Raw genomic sequence first — 18,747 nt, 5'->3', positions numbered from 1 at the left:
TGTAATATGTTTTAATGAAGAAGGTTGAGAATTTTTAGATAATTTTTGTTATTATTCATAAAACTACCAGTCTGGAACAAGATAATAATATACATAAAATTCATTTTTTTTTTTATTAATAGTTTTTTATGTATATCTGTTTTAATTGAATTAGTTAGTAATATATGACAAGGACAAATTGGTATCCCAATTTTTCGGCCATTGAACTAAATATGAAGAGAAACATTTTAATTATATATTGGTAATGAGGTGAAGATAGTTGACCGTAGATAAATAAGAGGGTAAATGGTCGGGGTACGGTCAGCAGAAAAAACAAATACACAAAAATAAATAAATATAAATTACGAAATAAATAAATTATTTTTGTTTATTGTTTTTTTCTGCAGACCGCACCCCCCCGTCCATCTCCTCTTATATATTGGTATGTTGATAAGGTCTATATTACTAATATACCTGGAAATGGGGCAACGACCCAACGAAGTTTAAAGTTGTTATTTTATATTTTGAATTGACCCTGAACAATTTTCTTTATTTTCGTATCAGTTATTTCTTATGTGGTCATTGTGACCTCCGGACTTTGCGTGAAACACTTCCCTCTCTTCATTGGTCTTTGGCACAAAAAATTAGGCAATTAAATCACACAAAAAGCCTTATAAATCGATTTTTTTTTCTTTTATGCCTTAAAGAGAATTTGTGAATCACCCTGTTTGAAACAACATTATTACAAAGAAAAGTATATAATATTTATACCGAAATGACCATTTTATGTTTTTATTATTTTCATTTGTATCAATATTTTTATTCTAATGTTTTTTAGCTGCTAGCCAGTTGGACTCCCGTAATTCCCATCACCTATTCTACATATTGTGCCTCTTGCAAAAAAACAAATCCTGAGCAAAGGTGAATCCTTAGAGGAGGAGAAACGTCTTTTGTAACTGTTTTCCTTGACACTGTTTCCCATAGGTTATTTATTTACTCAATCTTCCAAGTCTTGTCTTATCTTGAAAGGAGATACATAGCTATCCGGTATCTTAGAATATCTCAGGTTGTGTACGAAGAGATTCTTATGATGATCCCCCTGATAACAGAAATAAATATGAGAGTTTGGATTAATGAGTAGTCAAAGTAATAATTACTTTTTAATAATGAGCAGAGATTTAGTGAGTTTTCAAGATGATCATTAGCTTTAATTATGATCAATTATGCCAACCTTAAACATGTTCCGTCTTGCGTCACCTGTGCTAGTGAACATACCGCTTGTCCGGAAGAATAATAACACAACTGTAAACTTTGTAAAATTGATTTTATTGTGTTGGCAGTTTCAAAAAGGCATTTACTAGATATTTTTTAGTCGACATAATTTTACTTAAAAATTCACGCAAATGTCGATTTACAAGCATCTAGCAAATCCATTTTTGAGCCTCCCAACACTATAAAGTCAATTTTACAATTTCTTCATTATTCTTCCTGACATTATTCTGTAATCCTTGATTGTAAATGCAAGCGTATTTGCTTAAAAATAGTTAAATAGTATTGGTAAGTAACATTAATTATTGTACATGAGTTTACCCAGCGAGGGGCAGAGGGGGGAGGTACCCCCCTAGAAATAAGAAGATTATTAATTTAATAATTTTAAAACAAATAATTTTAATAACTAATAAAGAATTGCTATGATTATAGTTTTGGTTTCATTCGCCTCTTCCGTGCTGAAATGTCGACAACCTGAACGACCATGGCATGCTCCTCTCCCCTAATTTTGATCCTGAGTACCCCCTTATTCCTTGTTATAGTGTTTCAATAAGTATAAGTAAAGATAGTAAATTAGACTAGGAGTTTCTAAATCGGTTGATGAAGACCAATGGACTTCACTATCAGATACACAGAACTATGTAAGTGTTGTTCCTTCCAGTGCTACTGTTCCACATTTGGCCCAGGGAACCCGTCATATTTTAACGAACCAAACAATGTTTACCTCATTATAAGTAATATTAATAAAAGACTTAGCGAACACGAAGGTTCGATGCCGATGTTGCGAATCGCTGCCTGCACACATCTATCCATCCAATGACACTCGTTCAAACCCAAATCCGCAAGATCATTCTTGACGCAATCCTCTCACCTACGTTTCGATCTACCTTTCGGGCGTTTACCTATCGCTTCAGTGTTTATTTGCTTTTTAGAGATATATTCGTTATTAAGCCCTGTAACCTTACAAGCCTATCTTATTGGCTACAATTATATTTACCGTCTATAGTTCACGTAATTCGGCTTTGTATAGCCTTCTAAATTTTCCGGTTGTCATCGTTCTTTGGTCCGACTCTTACTTAATACATTATATTCAAAAACCTTAAGACGCTAGTTCTTCGTTAATGTATGAAATCAAGTTTTCCTCTAATACGTTTTTCATACTCTGGGCAATTTTCCTGATATTGAGCACTGAACGAATGATTAGGAATATTTAATTTTTTTTTCTTTTACAACAAAATGAACTTCCATTATGGTCTTGAAATAGTCCAATATTCGTCCAATAATGAACATCCAAACCTAAATCAGTTTTGACGCTATCCTCCCACCTACGCTTCAGTACACCCCATCGGTTTAGCGTTTATTAAAAATTTAGGGAACCGTTCATTAATATAACCTACAACCTTACATGTCCGTCTTACTTGATGCCGGCTGCAGTTCACGTAATTCGGCTTTGTGTATCCTTCTCAATTCTCCGGTTAACGCCTCCTTCTTCGGTCTCAGTGTTTTACTCAATACTTTATTTTCAAAAACCTTCTGGAGCCGTTCCTCCCTTTATGTAAGAAGCCACGTTTTGTACCCATATTCAGGAATAGTTTTGTAAATTATAACTTTTAAATCTTTGGACAGAAGGCGCGAGCTAAGCAATTTCTTAATTGAAAAATAGCAATTATTTCACGTCTTTAACTTGGTCTTTGTTTGATCAATTTCGTTTTTTACACCGTAGAAACTAAATACTTATAAATTTCTACCTGCTAAAATATATTTATTTCCTACTATAGATATCTCCGAAATGGTTCCTTTCTGCTCCTAACCTATATTTTGTTTTTATCCTTGTTTATTTCGAGATTTAGTTTCTTAGTAACCTTATCAACATAGTTCTATTTGCTTTTCTCATTATGCAGATCTCATATTTCTCGGTTTCTCTTTCTTCTCTATATCTTTGGTCCCCTCTCTGGCACTGATATCCTTCCCAATATCATCGTTTTGAATTAGAGGTCTCGTTGGATAGGAAATTTTCTTTTTGACTGATTGACCACTCTAAAACATCTGATTAATCTATTATATCTATTACATTCAATGAAAATCAATACTTTTGTTGAATGTCCTTGATTTTCCTGTTAGTATGAATGAATTCTATATATAAAGATGTGGTACACCTGCGAGACGGATGAGAAAGTGGTAGGAATTTGACTCTAAGGAGTGGTTGGGACTTTCCCCTCATCGGGCCGCTTAGATATCTTCTACTTTTCAATTAATATTGCCTTTTCCTTATGTTCTAATTATAAAAATTTTAGAAAAAAAAAATGTATTGTTTTTAAAATAAATTTATCTGTCGGACTTATCTAGACGCATACGTAATTAAATTTAAATTCTTCTCAACTACCTTTTACCTCCTGATCATATTTGTTTCTGTTTTTTTGTAACTATGTATTTAAATTTTTAAACTCCAATAAATCCTAAGATAGTTATCTATCCGTTATCAATATTAAAAAAATAAGTATAATTATGAATTACAGAGATCTACGAAAAGTAACTTTTGAAAAATTTATTTGATGCTTGATTAAACGTGAAATATCACAACTTATAAAAATTTTAATTTGATATTTGGTTCAATGTTTTAAAAATTGTTTAAATATATTTAAGTGACTTTGTATTGCTTTCAAATCTATCAAATGTATACTTTACTGTTATCAAGAGAAAACTCGTCTTATACCAAAATATTTCTATTTGGTCATAGTATGCAGAAGTAATGAAGGTTTCAAATTGAAATTTATACTAATTTTGTTGTTAGTTTAATTTCCTTTACATTTTGTCTACTTTACTATTCTTTTGTTAAAAAAATAAATTAATAAATAAAACTCTAGTTATTAATTAACTTCGTTTTTTAATTAATTAATTCAAGAAAGTTGTACAGCCCAACTGTATGGGGTTGCTAAATACATAGCACACTTATACCTAGTTTGAGAAATTTGTTAATTCTTATAATGTTTAGGCATAGTATAGTAAATTTATAATTAATAGTAATACATGATCGTTTTAGTTTTATCACTTTTTTTCATTCTATATTTTTATTATTATTATTTTATCCTTTTTTCCTTATTCTTAATTTTTTCCCCATTATTTATCTATATATCTACTTATATTTTCTCCCTTAACGCAATGTAACTTTCATTTTTATCTTCCTTATCAAACATTAAATAATATTAAAGTACAAATTTGAAATAAAATAACAATATAGACACATATAAATTGATCATATTTTCACACTTAAGTACGAATCAATTAAAATCTTTAAAAAACTCAACAATTACCAATAACGACATAACTATATGCATACAGTCAAATACAGATAATAAATATAATAGGAAAAAAATTGAAATATTAAAAAAAGTTATATATATAAAATATAACTGATAAAAACAGTAATATATAAATATAAAAGAAGTCAGAAGACTTCTTAGGTACCTCTGCATAAATATATAATAGATATTGTTGCAAATATTATTATATCTGAACCACTTTTATAATTTTTCTTGGTGGTTTGAGTTAATAAAATCCATTTGCATATTCAACGAAATCAATATCTGAAATTTTCCCCCCTTGCCAAAGTGAGTGAATTTGTTTGTTCATTTTTCTAAATCAACTTGAAACCTACATTACTTGTGCTTCCAGACTTTGACCAAATTCAAACCTTTTGGTATCACTAGCAAGAAGAATATTTTCTTCTTTATTAGTATTAAAAATAATTATTATTTTCATTAATATTCTTTGTTCTTTTTATCGTTTTCCAATAAATAAGAATTTCTCAACTATAACTTCCATTTGATTCTTGATACTTCATTTAATTATAAACAGTAGGCAAGATATCAGTAGGGGTTCAGAAAACTGATCTGCTTTGCTGAAATTTCTTTACTTATATATTTTAATGAAGTTAAAGATAACTTTTTCCATCAGAACAGTTCTCTGAAAATAAGAGTTGTTCTCTATTGTTAAGGGCTGTGCATAGCTCAGGCGGTTGAGGCACAGGTCTTTGTAGTCTGAAAACTGCGGGTAGCACCGGTTAGACTCTGGCGGGGGGTTGACTGTTTTCATTTCTGTAGCGGTCTCACAAATTGAAAACCTGATCTCCCACCACGTATATCAGAAATGACCAGGAAGGGGGTCATAAAAAAAAACAAAATTTCTCTGTTGTTACATTTTGTATTGGCTTTTTCACATTCAGAATTTTCTTATACACAATTGTAATTTTTTTTTTTTTCAGGTGGCAATGGCTGGAGATTTCATAATTGCTGTTGCCTCTATGTTACTTGGAAGGACAGAAAACCATGATGTAGTGATATCTATGAGCCAGGTAATATTAAAAATAAGTGTTTAGGGTTAGTCATAAATATAGACTGGACTTTTTTTCTGTAAATAAAAAACAAATAAACATGCAGTTAAAAACTGAAAATGTGCAGTAAAAACTCAAGATGTATATAAAACACGTTTTATGTACTAAACAACTACTCTGATTAAAAACATCAAATTTTATCCATAATTGAAGAGCTGTGTGGAAGCTAATTTTATTAAATGATTTTATGTTTCCATTTTAAAGGCTGGAATTCAATTTCAATTCCACTTCTTAAATCTACCTAATTTTAAGTTTTAGGAAAGAATATGAAAGGCACTATGTACAAAGGGGTATTTAAAAATATTATTCCAAGCTAAATTCCCCTTTTAATTTCTCCTGAAATTTCACATAGCATGTTCTTCCACTTAGCTTTTAAATTGTGTGTTTCCATAAGAATATGCCATTAATACACTAAGAAGTAATAAGTCATGTAGAGTGTAGTAAAAAATGTAGAGAAACTTTAAAAAGTTTGATAAAAATGTATTGCTATATTCACATTGATGATTTTTATTTTAAATAATATATATATATATATATAAAATGAAGTTTTCACTAGTCACAACGAAGTCAGACAAAAGTATGAAGGACTAGTGGAAAAAGGTTAAAAAACAACAACACTGAACATTCTAGAGAGATTTTTTCATAGTTAACTGGTTAATACAATTCCAATAACATTTATCTCTTCTGCTTACTTGTTCTTTTTTAGGTTTAATTCATCTCTTCATGTGTTAATCTATGCATTCTTTACCTCAAATTTTTCAATTTCAAATTAATTAGGGAAAAATTAATTTATTAATAATAAAATGAATAAATATTGGCATACATACTCCTACATATGCATCATATGAGAAATTTAGTTCAAGCATTAATTTTTATGTAAAGAAAGTCAAAATCTAGCCCAAAAAAGATTAAAATGTGGAATTTGAAGTTAGTGTAATTTGAATGTCTTTTCCATAATTCAGTCTTTAGAGGTTTTGTGGAATTTAAAGCAAGGGAACAAAAATTCAGTCTCTATTTATTATTATTCTTTGTTTTTGTGAGCCACAGTGATAAAATATCACTGCCCATAAGGATGTACCAATTAAGTTATACTTGTGCCTTAAGATTTTGAAAAAGATAGTTTTCTTTCGGCAGTTTTATAACTGCAATTACAAATGTGTATTTGTAATTAAATCTGTGATACTTGTAATAACTCTCTAATAAATCCAATTACTAAAGCACAAAAAAAAAATTGAAATGTTTGGTTAGAAAAAAACATAGAAGAAAATGGTTTACCTATTTCTTGACAACTTAATTGAACTTTTTTGTAATAATGCTAAATGAAAGAGAAGTAAAATATACACATTTATTATTTATTAAGATTCTTATTAGTCATTTTTATTATCCTTTCCATGTAGTTTAGAGGATCTAATGCGAATTGCATAATGATTAAAAATTTAGCAATTATTTTGGCTATAACTCCTCACTAGTACACATTTCTCTAATCAATTGGCGCAAATGTGTAAATGATTATTAGTTCTCATTATATTGACAGTAACTATCATGAGCTTAGAGTGAAACATTTTATTTTGTGCAACTTCCTTCTGGAATTCTCTATCTATCTACATTTTCCAATCCTCATCCATTCTTTCCTTTAATCAACTCCTATTCCTATTCCTTCAACCACTACATAACCAAACCTCCGGATCATTGTGAGCAATATATATAGTTATTAGGTTTTTATGTAATTTCAACATGTAAACTGAAATTTTTTAAATCTTTGCCTGGAAATTAATGTTTTATTTCGATTTGACCTAAGTAAGTCTAGAAAACCAAAAAAAAAAGTCAATATTGGATACATGTATTTAATTGAGTTGATGGCATATTCTTATGCAAAAATAACTATTGATTACCGTCTTATCCATTAATGGTACTCCTCACCAATATCCAAAAGAATTTAGGTTTAATTGTTATACTCCTTAAGATGTGTAATAATTTATTTATTTTTTCATTGTTCTATGTATTTTTTATTTCAGGCCATTTCTGATCTTTGCCAAGGTGAATTCATGCAACTTGGATCAAAAGAAACTGAAAATGAGAGGTTTGCCCACTATTTGACTAAAACTTACCGAAAAACTGCAAGCTTAATTGCTAATTCATTAAAATCAGTAAGTATTGTTATAAAAAATTTTATCACAATTTTGATACATTGCTTATTTGGGTGTAATTAATTTGGAGTATGCTTTCCAATCATACATTACTAACGTATGGTGATTGCAGGTAGCACTTCTTGCAGGAGCAGATGATCAGCTTGTCGAAATAGCTTACCAGTACGGAAGGAATATTGGTCTTGCTTTTCAGTTGGTAGATGATATGTTGGATTTTGTTTCATCTTCAGATACAATGGGAAAGCCTACTGCTGCTGACTTGAAATTAGGACTGGCGACAGCACCAGTTCTATTTGCTTGCGAAAAGGTTACAATTTGTTAAATAAGATTGTTTGACAACTTATATTCATATATTAGTCATTAAATAAAAAAAAATTTCAGAAATTTAAAGTTACTGTATTTTCACTCTAGTAAAAATATTTGAATTAAATGTTTTAGGTAATTTTGTGCAGATAATTAATTTCTAAAATTATATTATGTGTCAAAAGAGATTTAAAAGTACTGTGGAATGTTAGAAGGAGTCTATAGGAAGATGTAAATAATATTTTGATCTAGTTAATTTTATATTAATCCAGAGAACTTTTTTTCTCAGGAATTGCTCAAGTTATTAATAAAACAACTTATAGTAGCTATTTATTTTCCCTACATTTTGGCAAAAACCTTCTTCAGATCTACTGCAAAAATATAAGTAAAACTAAGATAAACTAAAGTCTAATACATATTTATACAAATGGGTATGTTACTTAGAAATGAGAATGGTACACTAGTATAAGAGAAAAAGTTATAACAAATAAATTTATATTATAAATATTAGTAATATTTAAATAAATAGAATATAAATAATTATAGGCCCTCTATGAAAACCACAATAAAAAGAGGAGTAGATAATCCTTAACTGGTTTTAACTAAAGAGAAGTTTAATTTTAAATTTTATTCTTGTATTAATTCATTCCATGTCCCTTAAAATTTCAAATGATACGTTCTCTGGAATTAGATATAAAGTTCTTTTGAAAGCTTGTAGGGTAAATACTACTTATCGTCTAATTTAGTGAGTGTTGGTTATTAGTAATAAAATTAGCTGACCTATCCCGGGATATCATTGGTTCTATTTTATACTTCTCCGTATTGAAATTACAATGTTAACTTGATATATGAACTGGCTACAAACTTTATTCAAAATCATTTAATAAAACGTATGGATAATACTTGCTACCAAGAAATCTTATCGCAATTATGAAGCAACCATTGCTGAAACAGAATCACAAAATCAAAAAACAATTCAGAAAGAGAAAAAAGATAAATTGAAATAACGATAGAATTCTTCTATGTGTCCATCCAATACAAGTAGAAACATGATGAATTGTGTACTGATTGTGAAAATGAAATTTTAGGTATTTTAATAAAGTTTGTTTATCATTTTGATGATTGTATATTGATTTTATCGTATATATTTTAATACACTTCTTGTTTCATTTCTCTTCATATTTCTATCTGCTCCTGTCAAATGCAACATTAATAATCCGCAGATTGCCTGACTTTTATGTTAATCAACAAATAACATATAAAGGATAAAAAAGAACAGTTACTTATTCTTCTTTTTAGTCTCCTTCTTGTATTCTCAGGCAAAAGAGTCTTGGTCATTTGTCCTATAATTGTGTTTTAGTGCCTCAGTAGTTTTTCATGAAAACAATTGTGGTAAGTGTATATGTATTCTGTGACCATTGGAGTTCGTAAGTCACTATGTAAAGCCTTGTTATTAATGTACCATTGTGGTTTGGTAATAATTCGTTATGGTTTAGAGTGGAAAGACTTTTTTTTTTTTCGGCCAAGACTCCCATTGAAGTCCTATACTGCCTAACCATGGTAGGGGGTGGTCAAAGCTTTTCATTTTGTGGGGCCACCACTCAATGGAAAAAAGTCAACGCCCAGGCCGGAAAGATTGTAGTTCTCAATAAACTAAAATTATTTTTTTAAATTATTGTTTCTGTTGAAACCTAATTTTCTTTAAATTTTGAAGTAATTATTAATTATAATTGATTAATAATTTAAATAATAAATGTATTGCTTAAACTACAAAAAGGAAATCACAACTTGAAGTAAAAATTACCCATTTTCACAATCAGAGTAAGGTGCTATTGTGAATAACTCTTCCTTATCTACTTTCTTTATTTAAATTTATCATTTACAATGTTAATTTTACAATGAGTTATAAATCCAATTTTATTTATAAAATAAGGAGAAATATAAATACTTTAATTGCAGACAGCAATAATGAATATTGCGATTTTTATAAACATAAGACTAAATAAGGAAACCTAATTAATTATAAAATTTGAAATATGAGGAAATAATTATGTTAAGAGTACTTGATGATGGAGCGATGGCCCTGAAACGTTCTAACTGATAAATTAAAATCAAGAAAGTTAATAAGGAAGAGTTAATCACTTTAGCTCATTAAAAAAAAAATAGATATGTACTGATATTTTCATTTGTTTTAGTACCCAGAGTTGAATCCAATGATAATGCGCCGATTTCAAGAACCTGGAGATGTAGAAAAAGCTTTCGACTTGGTTCATAAATCTCAAGGATTGGAACAAACACAATTTCTCGCCAAGAAACATTGCCTCGAAGCTGTAAGGCTCGCCAATTCGATAGTCGAGTCTGACTACCAAAAAGGTTTAATCATAGTTCCCGATTTGGTCATAAACAGAATGAAGTAGCTTGTCATCCATAAAATGAAAGGAAATTTAGCTTTCTATATATTAGGTTTACACCAAAGGGCGAATGGATGTGCTAAGTTTAGATTTAAATGTATGTATTTATGTCACAAATACTCATTTAATTTTTTTTTCTTCCAAATGTAGTGTATATTGCTATGAATGTGTGACTGAGAATGTTATAACCAATTATTATTGCTCAAAAATTTAGATTTTCCGTTCAAAACGGATTTAAATAAGAATTATATATTAATGGATATGATTGTTTTATAAAATTATATGTTGTTGTTTAATATAGTATATATATAATTTTTCTTAGTATATGTGTACGGGTGTATTTATCTGCTCGCTGACATATTGTAAAAAAGTTTTTTTTGTACATAGCCTGATAGAGCACAGTATTGAATGATTTCAAATACTGGCAAAGCTCACTCTGTAATAATTTAAATATTGATATTATTAGTATTAATGAAATACTAATTCAGTATTCATATGAAAAATTTTATTTGATATATATAAAGCGACATTATCTGTATAGCAGATAAATATGTTCATTTTTATTTCTAAAAATTATACACTGGATAATTTAATAAGAATCTTTAGTTTAAATGTATACATATATTCTAATAATATTTTAATTTAAGTGTTTCTTGTTAAATAACATTCTTATATGTATCCCTTATCATTTTACCATCTTTATATTAAGTGACACTTATATGCAAAAAAGACAACAATGATTAATTTTTTGAGTGACTTAATTAGTTAGTATCTAGTCTCTACTCAATCTGTGAAGAGAGATCTGAGTGTCAGCATTTATGAGGTCCAATCTTAAATATCTTTTTTACAACCTCTCACAATGAAGAGGTTTATTTTATATTTTTATTTTCTTCAAAATTAATCTTCGCAAACATAATCAATACTGTATTGTTTTCTTGAAGCAGGGAGAGGAAAATGGATTACCTCTTGTAGCATAGTAATTTTAGTACAAAAATATGAATTGATTAAAGCATCACTTTTTGAAATTAGTGTTATTTTCATTGTTCAAAAATAATGAAATAATCCTTTTTAACTTAACAATTCAAATTTAAGTGATAAAATGAATCTTTTCATAAGTCAGAAATAGTTTCAAATATACATTTAATACTGCAAAATAAAATTAAATAGGTGTAACAGTTTTATATTTAATCACTACATTAAATAAAAATTCAGAGAATATAAAACAAATCTAATATTGAAAAATGCATTTAAAGTGATTAAAAATATTGGACCTTTTTAATTTAAACCTTGATAATTTTTTTTTTTTTTTTTGTAATTTTTACAATAAACACTGATAGAATTATTTTACTACAGCACAAAGAAGTTACTGAAGCCAGTATTCATAGATTAGACATATTTTATATATGCGCTGTATTTTGTTATAAACACGACAATAATTTAGATAGTTACACATACGATTTCATGCATTCATTTGGTTGTGCCTTCCTCTAACTATATATATTACTAGAGTAATATAAACTTATTTATTTAATTATACGTGTAATATTAATAATTTAATGTTGTAATTAAAATATTATTTTCAAATGTAATCTAATTTGTACTCAACTGTACATTAACCATGTAAATTAAAACCTGTTTATGCGTATATATTTATACATGTGATTGTATATAAATTTATTATTTTAAAACTGTATATATTTATAGTACTTATTTAATTCATGTATAATTTGTTTTTGGTTATGGGATAAATGTATAAACAAAACGATTTTCTGTAAACCAAAAATAAATGTAGAGAACCTAAGATTTTGTTTTTATTTTTACTTCCATTTCCTGTTATATTTAATTATGCACCTCATAAATACCTTAATACCTTAATTATACACTATTTAAAGCTAAGTACATTGAATTTTAAATTATAAATTTGAAAATGGAATAACTTATCCTTCAGTATTTTTCAAAAGAGTATTTGGAAAATTAAATCATTATTGGGTTTTAAGGTTTGTGTAAATTTCTTCAACAAAAGCTTCTTAGATGATACATATGATTTCTGATAATCTCCCGGTTAAATGCTTCAAAATGTCTGATAATAGAGTGAGGTAGTATTTGTGTAATACACAATGTCACTATTTTTATGCAATGTAATGTTAGAGGGGATCAATGAAAAGAAGTAAAAAATGTACTACGTTGATGACCTCTGTATTGGCAGTGAGGTATATGGCCAGTAGTAAAAATTTTAGAATTTTTTTTTTTAAATGCTCACAAAAATTAATTTTGTTTACCTATTTTTTAAATAAAATATTTAATCCATTTATTAATAAAAATTTGGATTTCATATGTAAATATAGAAGAAAATTCAGATTAATTGAAAAAAGTTAGGTTACTCCAAAAATAGTCTAGTTGATAATGAAACTCTTTTGCAAACCCAAATTTTTTTTCCACTCACTACTGGTTTTTTCCTTGAAACTCTTCCATTATATCCTGCTACTTTAAAATGAATTTGCTTTCCCGTTTCTATGACTACCTCATAGGCTACCTGAGGGCTTCTTTTAAAATTTCTTGGCAATGCCTTTTTTTGCTAGTTCACATTTTAAACATTCACATTCAGTAAAACCTTTTTTCATTTCAGAGAATCTATCTGATCATTCTTGTACCTTCAAACCACATCGGCTATTGTAGTTTATTTAAACTGTTACTTCGGCCTGCCATCCAACTGATTCACAAACACTGAAAATGAATCCTTTTTCATAATTAACTTAATTAATTATTATTTATTGAACATCAAAGATTGTTCAAACCAACTTGACAGTTTAGAATTGAAATTCTGATGTTGAAAACACTAATCTAATAGAAGCAGTGGTTCCCAAACTATTTTTGAAGTGAATTCCAGGGTGCTGTAGCAGTAATATTTAATTTTTATAATGATTTTGCTATTTAGAAGTAGAATCCATTTATAAAAAATTACAAAATCATCTTCTCCTTTCCTATGCTATATTTACTCCTTTTAGGCAATTTAGGTTTAGAAATAAATCCATAATTTAGAATGATGTTTACGTATTATTGGTTTTGAACTCGAGAGCCTTGTAGTGGCACTTTTTATTTATTTATTTTTTGTATGTATCTATTATTAATGTGATTACCAATTAAAAATTACCATACTATACCAAAAGAGTCTTTGATATTTGTGTTTTGATAAATATTCCACCATTTAATTTCCTCCTTTTTTTATGTCATTTCTTCCTACAAGGCTGCCAAAAAATGTTTTAGCCCGGGTGCCTCAGCAAAAAATGTTTGGGAATCACTACCTCTAGGTAAAAACAAGCACTACTCTCGGCCTGTTTCATAATGAAAGCCAATAGTATTACTCCATAAATACAAGTACACAAACTAAAAAGTACTTGCACTAATATATTTTGTTTCATAATAGGGATGACTATCAGTGATATTACATGAGTTTAAAAGTAAAAAATTATCTTGCAGAATTGCAGAATGTTATAGAATTGTGAAATTGTACTAAATACAAACTACAAGATTAATAGTATTAGTTTGTACTTTATTATGAAACAGGCCCCTGGTCTAGTAGTCTGAAAATAGCAAAATTTTCTAGCATTAAATAATTCCAAAACAAAACCTCTGAAAACCTTATCTTATGATTATTTAGTGTCAATAAAATTTTCTATGATATGGACAAAATTAGCTCTTTACAATCACTAATTTCAAATTTACAAATTTTCAAAAATTAATCATTTACTTAAAAAAATAAACAATTTCATAATCATCTCTTGTTTTGTAAAATATCATCAAAAATAGACGTTCTGCAAGAATAGTCGTGTAAAATGAATTTGAATTTTTAGTAAATTTAATTTCAGTATAAAAAGGAATACTTTTGCTTTTTTGAGAAAAGGGTCAAGATATATTGTGGTCTCATATTAAGTTTGTATCAATTTAATCAACTTTAAAAAAAAAAGTTTTCTCTCAATAATTTTGAAGTTATTCAGTAAAAATTGAAGAACTCCTTTTATCAAAAAAATGTTAAATATCTCTCTAGTTTCTACAAAAGCAAACTTTATTTGAATGATTATTTGTTGTATAACATAATTGTTAATATAGTTGAAGTATAATTGTTAAAATAAAAACACAAATTTTAAAAAGATTTGTTTGACAAGTGTTGAACCAATAAATCTTTTAAGACTATAGACTGGATATTTGTGCCGTAAAAACTCAAAATGTTTATAAAACACCCAAATCCTGCAACAATCATCAACTTTATTGTTTATTTTATAATATTAATACATGCAAAGCTTACCTAGCTTTATTTAAATCAAATTAAACTTGCTCTTTAAAATACTCTTTACGTTTGCATGTTGCTTACATGCAAACATACATAAAAAACTACTTCGATTGAAAAAATAAAATTTTGTTCATTGAAGAGCTATGAGGAAGATTAATAAGGATTGTATTAAATGATTTTGTATCCCTACTATGAAAGAAACTACTAGCACTGCAGTTTTCTATAATAAGCTTATTATGGAGTAACTTTTTCATAGTTACTTGAAACTGTTGGTTAATGCTACTTCAAGAGCAAACTTCACTTGTGTTTAATTGTTCTTTTTTTTTAGGTTGAATCCGAATGTTCATACACTAATCAATGTGTTGCCTTACTAAAATCAATGTATAGGTCAATTTTTAACTATAAATTAAATAAGAAGAAAAATAATAAAATGAACAAAAATTGGCACACATATGTGTATATAACATGAGAAATTTAGTTCAAGCTAACTATTTTATTTTTATGCTACAAAAATAAAAATCTAGGAAAAAAAGAGAGTAAAAAAAGCAATTTTGTGCAGTAAAAACTAAAAATGTGCACAATTATAGAAAAAATTCTAAATGTGAAAAAATAAAACCAGTGCTATTTTAATGTCTATCTGCAGGATTTGAATTTTTGTTGAAGTCTCCTTGAATTTGTACTTAGAGAACAAAAGATGCAACTGCACAAAAATCCAGTCTCTATTTATAACAATACAACACAATCATAGGAAGGTAGAAACATTTTATTACAGTTAAAGTCAAATGATAATGTATTTTAAATCACAATATTTTATTGATATTTTGTTATTTCACAGCTTAAGTTAAAAATCGAGAAAAGCGGTTATATTTTTATTAGCTATATATCCCATTTTTACTTATTCCTTTATTTATAATAAGCTATTAAAAAGCCTAACTCTCTTTATTATGTTATTGAAAAAATATACACCCATTTCAATTTCGATCTGTGAAATAGAAACAAAGGCGATAAAATAATTCATAATTTCAATAAATTTAAAATAATAGTTCCACTAACTGCCTAAAGATAGCGGCACACATCAAGAAATGTAGAAAATAATAGTTCAAATTAGTTCCACTAGAGGTCAGCACCATTCAAACAGCCGTTTTCGAAGTTCCAATACTGATAAATAATATTTATAATAATAGTTCAACTAGCTGCTCAAAGATGGCAGCACAAATCAAGGGAGTTAGAAATAGTAGTTTCAGTAACCGCCGCGAGAGGCCAGCACCATACAGGAAGCCGGTTCCGAAGTCTAGTAGAATAATTTTCATTTTGTATTAGGAGATTAGGAGTTTACAGGAGCTCACTAGATCGAACCAATACTACCGAGCCCCAACCATAAGCCCTTTTTTAGCTCCTGTAAACTCCTAATCTCCTAATACAGAATAAAATTTTTCTACTTGACTTCTGAACCGGCTGTCTTTATGGTGCTGGCCTCTCGCGGTAGTTACTGGAACTACTATTTCTACCTCCCTTGATTTGTGCTGCTATCTTTAAGCAGCTAGTTAAACTATTATTATAAATATTATTTATCTGTATTTGAACTTCGGAAACGGCTGTTTGGATGGTATTGACATCTAGTGGAACTAATTTGAGCTATTATTTTCTACATTCATTGATGATTTGTGCCGCTATCAGTAGGCAGTTAGTTGAACTATTATTTTAACTTTATTGATATAATGAATTGTTATTTTATCGCCTTTGTTTCTATTTCACTGATCGAAACAGAAAGGGGTGTATATTTTTCAATAACATTTATTAAATCATGTTCTTAATCAGTTATTATTTACTATTCATGAATAATTGTACATTCCTTTAGGCTCTTATTAACTTTATAAGAGGAGATGGTAAGGGGGTGAGGTCAGCAGAAAAAAACACAAATAAACAAAGGAATTATTTATTTACGTCGACGTTTCGACCTAATTTTCAGGTCTTTATCAAGGAGTTATAGGCAGAGATTCCTGCTAAATTACATTGAGTTTAGAAGAATTCTCTGCCTATAACTCCATGATGAAGACCTTAAAATTAGGTTGAAATGTAATAAATAAATGGTGGCTACTTTATTTACTGAGGTCATCCTACAGAATTTCCTGAAGTTATTAGAGGCGTTACAAATTAACTTCAGTTTAAGGAACAACCTGTGGAATACCTCAAATACAAAAAAAAAATTTTCAGATGTGCCACTATTCAAGAAAAGCAGCAATATGATTAAGCTGTGAATAAAAGAATTGGGAAAGAGATTTGACAGTAAAATATTGTAATTTTTAGTACATTATTATTTAATTTAGATTATGACATTATAATTCTTTCTAAAAGTGTGTATTACATTGCTATGAAGGATAGATAACAATTTAAATATGATTTTGGTACTAAGTTGTAAATTAGTTATGGTCATGAAAAAATTAAGACAATATTAATTAAAAATAGAAATTTATAGAGAGTAAGAGAGTTATGCGTTTAATATATATACATATATTTTTTTACTTACCCTATATCAGTGGTCCACTAACTTTTTTGAATAGTTATATTTAATTTTATATATTACCCACTGTAGCAATTCCCAAACTGGGTGCTGCGGAACCCTGTGATGTCCAAAGAGTATGCTTGTGGTGCCACAAGTTAATGCCACTTTCTCAAAAGATAACAAGAAAAATTCAAACTAAATAGCAAATGCACGGTTTATTTAAACAATTACTTTACACAGTTTTTTCTTTTTTTTTTACATATTCAACTGCTCAAAGAATAATTATGCCAACATTTTTTTTATTTCAACAGTGCCACAATTATTCTTTTAGAAGTGTACAAACACATTCAGTATTAACAATTAATTAGGAAGGGATGTAATAACTGCATAGAGCATCGCTCTTACTTATAAAACAAATAACTGTCGGGGAAATTTTATTATATTACTTTTCTTTGAATATAACACTAATTTTCTATTTGATGGAAATAATTAATTAATTTTTTCACTGAATTTAAATTTTTTTAGCGATTTTGGAATTCAAACTTTAAGTTAATTTTTTATGATAAACCAAATAACTAATTGTTACAGCTAAAAGAAATAGCCAACTTAGTTTCCAAAATTGTTGGTGCTAACTGTAACTTGCCTTCCAGCTCAAATAACAGAGAAATTAAAAAGTGGTCATTTCGTTAACACCTCAATTAATTGAAATATTTACAAACGTGCATTGCTGGTCAAATTATTACTATTTTTGAATAAAAAAAAAAAAAGACAACCAATGCAAATTTACAACTACTTCAATTAATGTATTCAGAAAACAAACATTTGTGTTTCCGTCATTGGAGTCAAAAAGTGATTTGCTATAAATAAGGAATGAAAGATGAAAAGTTAGAAAAAAAGAGAATCTAACAAAATTTTAGAAATACTACATTTATAATAAATTACAAATATTGTTAATAGTTTAATGTCAATACAAAAATAATAAATCAAACTTTTAACAATCAATAAAATGAGATTTTCAATTTAATATACAAACTAAAACTATATTGTTGAAGCCGATTATTGTTAGAATATATCTTAATAAAATGGAATCTATAAAAACCAACAAGCATAAGCTCCAGAGAGAACAAATATTTGTCATGATCAATGGTAATTTAATCACTAATTACAATGAAATTAGATTTAAAAGTAATCATTTTCAGTACAATTGATAATTTTATTATACAAAAATAAATTGATCAGCTCAGAATTGGGATTTTTTATATTGGTTAAGAGAAATTTATTTTACAATTTTTCAAAGTATACATAATTCTAAAATACTGTAGGTAACCGTAATCAATTACTTTTTTATTAAAAATAGGCACAGACATTTTTATGCTTGCACAGATATATAAAATTAAGAGAATCTTAATAGAAATTTGATATTCTTCACATAAAGCATACATCTTTTTAAGTGGAAG

General features: G+C 28.0%; 1 protein-coding gene across 1 annotated transcript in view; it reads left to right on the top strand.

Moving 5' to 3' along the window:
• The window catches only part of qless (decaprenyl diphosphate synthase subunit 1 qless), a gene marked incomplete in the record, with an annotated part of 229,671 nt that extends 217,853 nt beyond the window's left edge, over window positions 1–11,818 (top strand). The window contains 4 exon segments of the mRNA XM_067048657.1: window positions 5,510–5,599; window positions 7,654–7,785; window positions 7,898–8,092; window positions 10,284–11,818. Of these exon segments, the coding sequence (XP_066904758.1) occupies window positions 5,510–5,599; window positions 7,654–7,785; window positions 7,898–8,092; window positions 10,284–10,505 (639 nt within the window).
• Between the last annotated feature and the right edge of the window lie 6,929 nt (window positions 11,819–18,747).

The sequence above is a fragment of the Halyomorpha halys genome, unplaced genomic scaffold (genome assembly GCF_000696795.3).
Source record: "Halyomorpha halys isolate HHAL.00 unplaced genomic scaffold, Hhal_1.1 Scaffold20.1, whole genome shotgun sequence".
NCBI classification, from domain to species: domain Eukaryota; kingdom Metazoa; phylum Arthropoda; class Insecta; order Hemiptera; family Pentatomidae; genus Halyomorpha; species Halyomorpha halys.
This window is presented reverse-complemented; position numbering and strand designations above follow the sequence as displayed.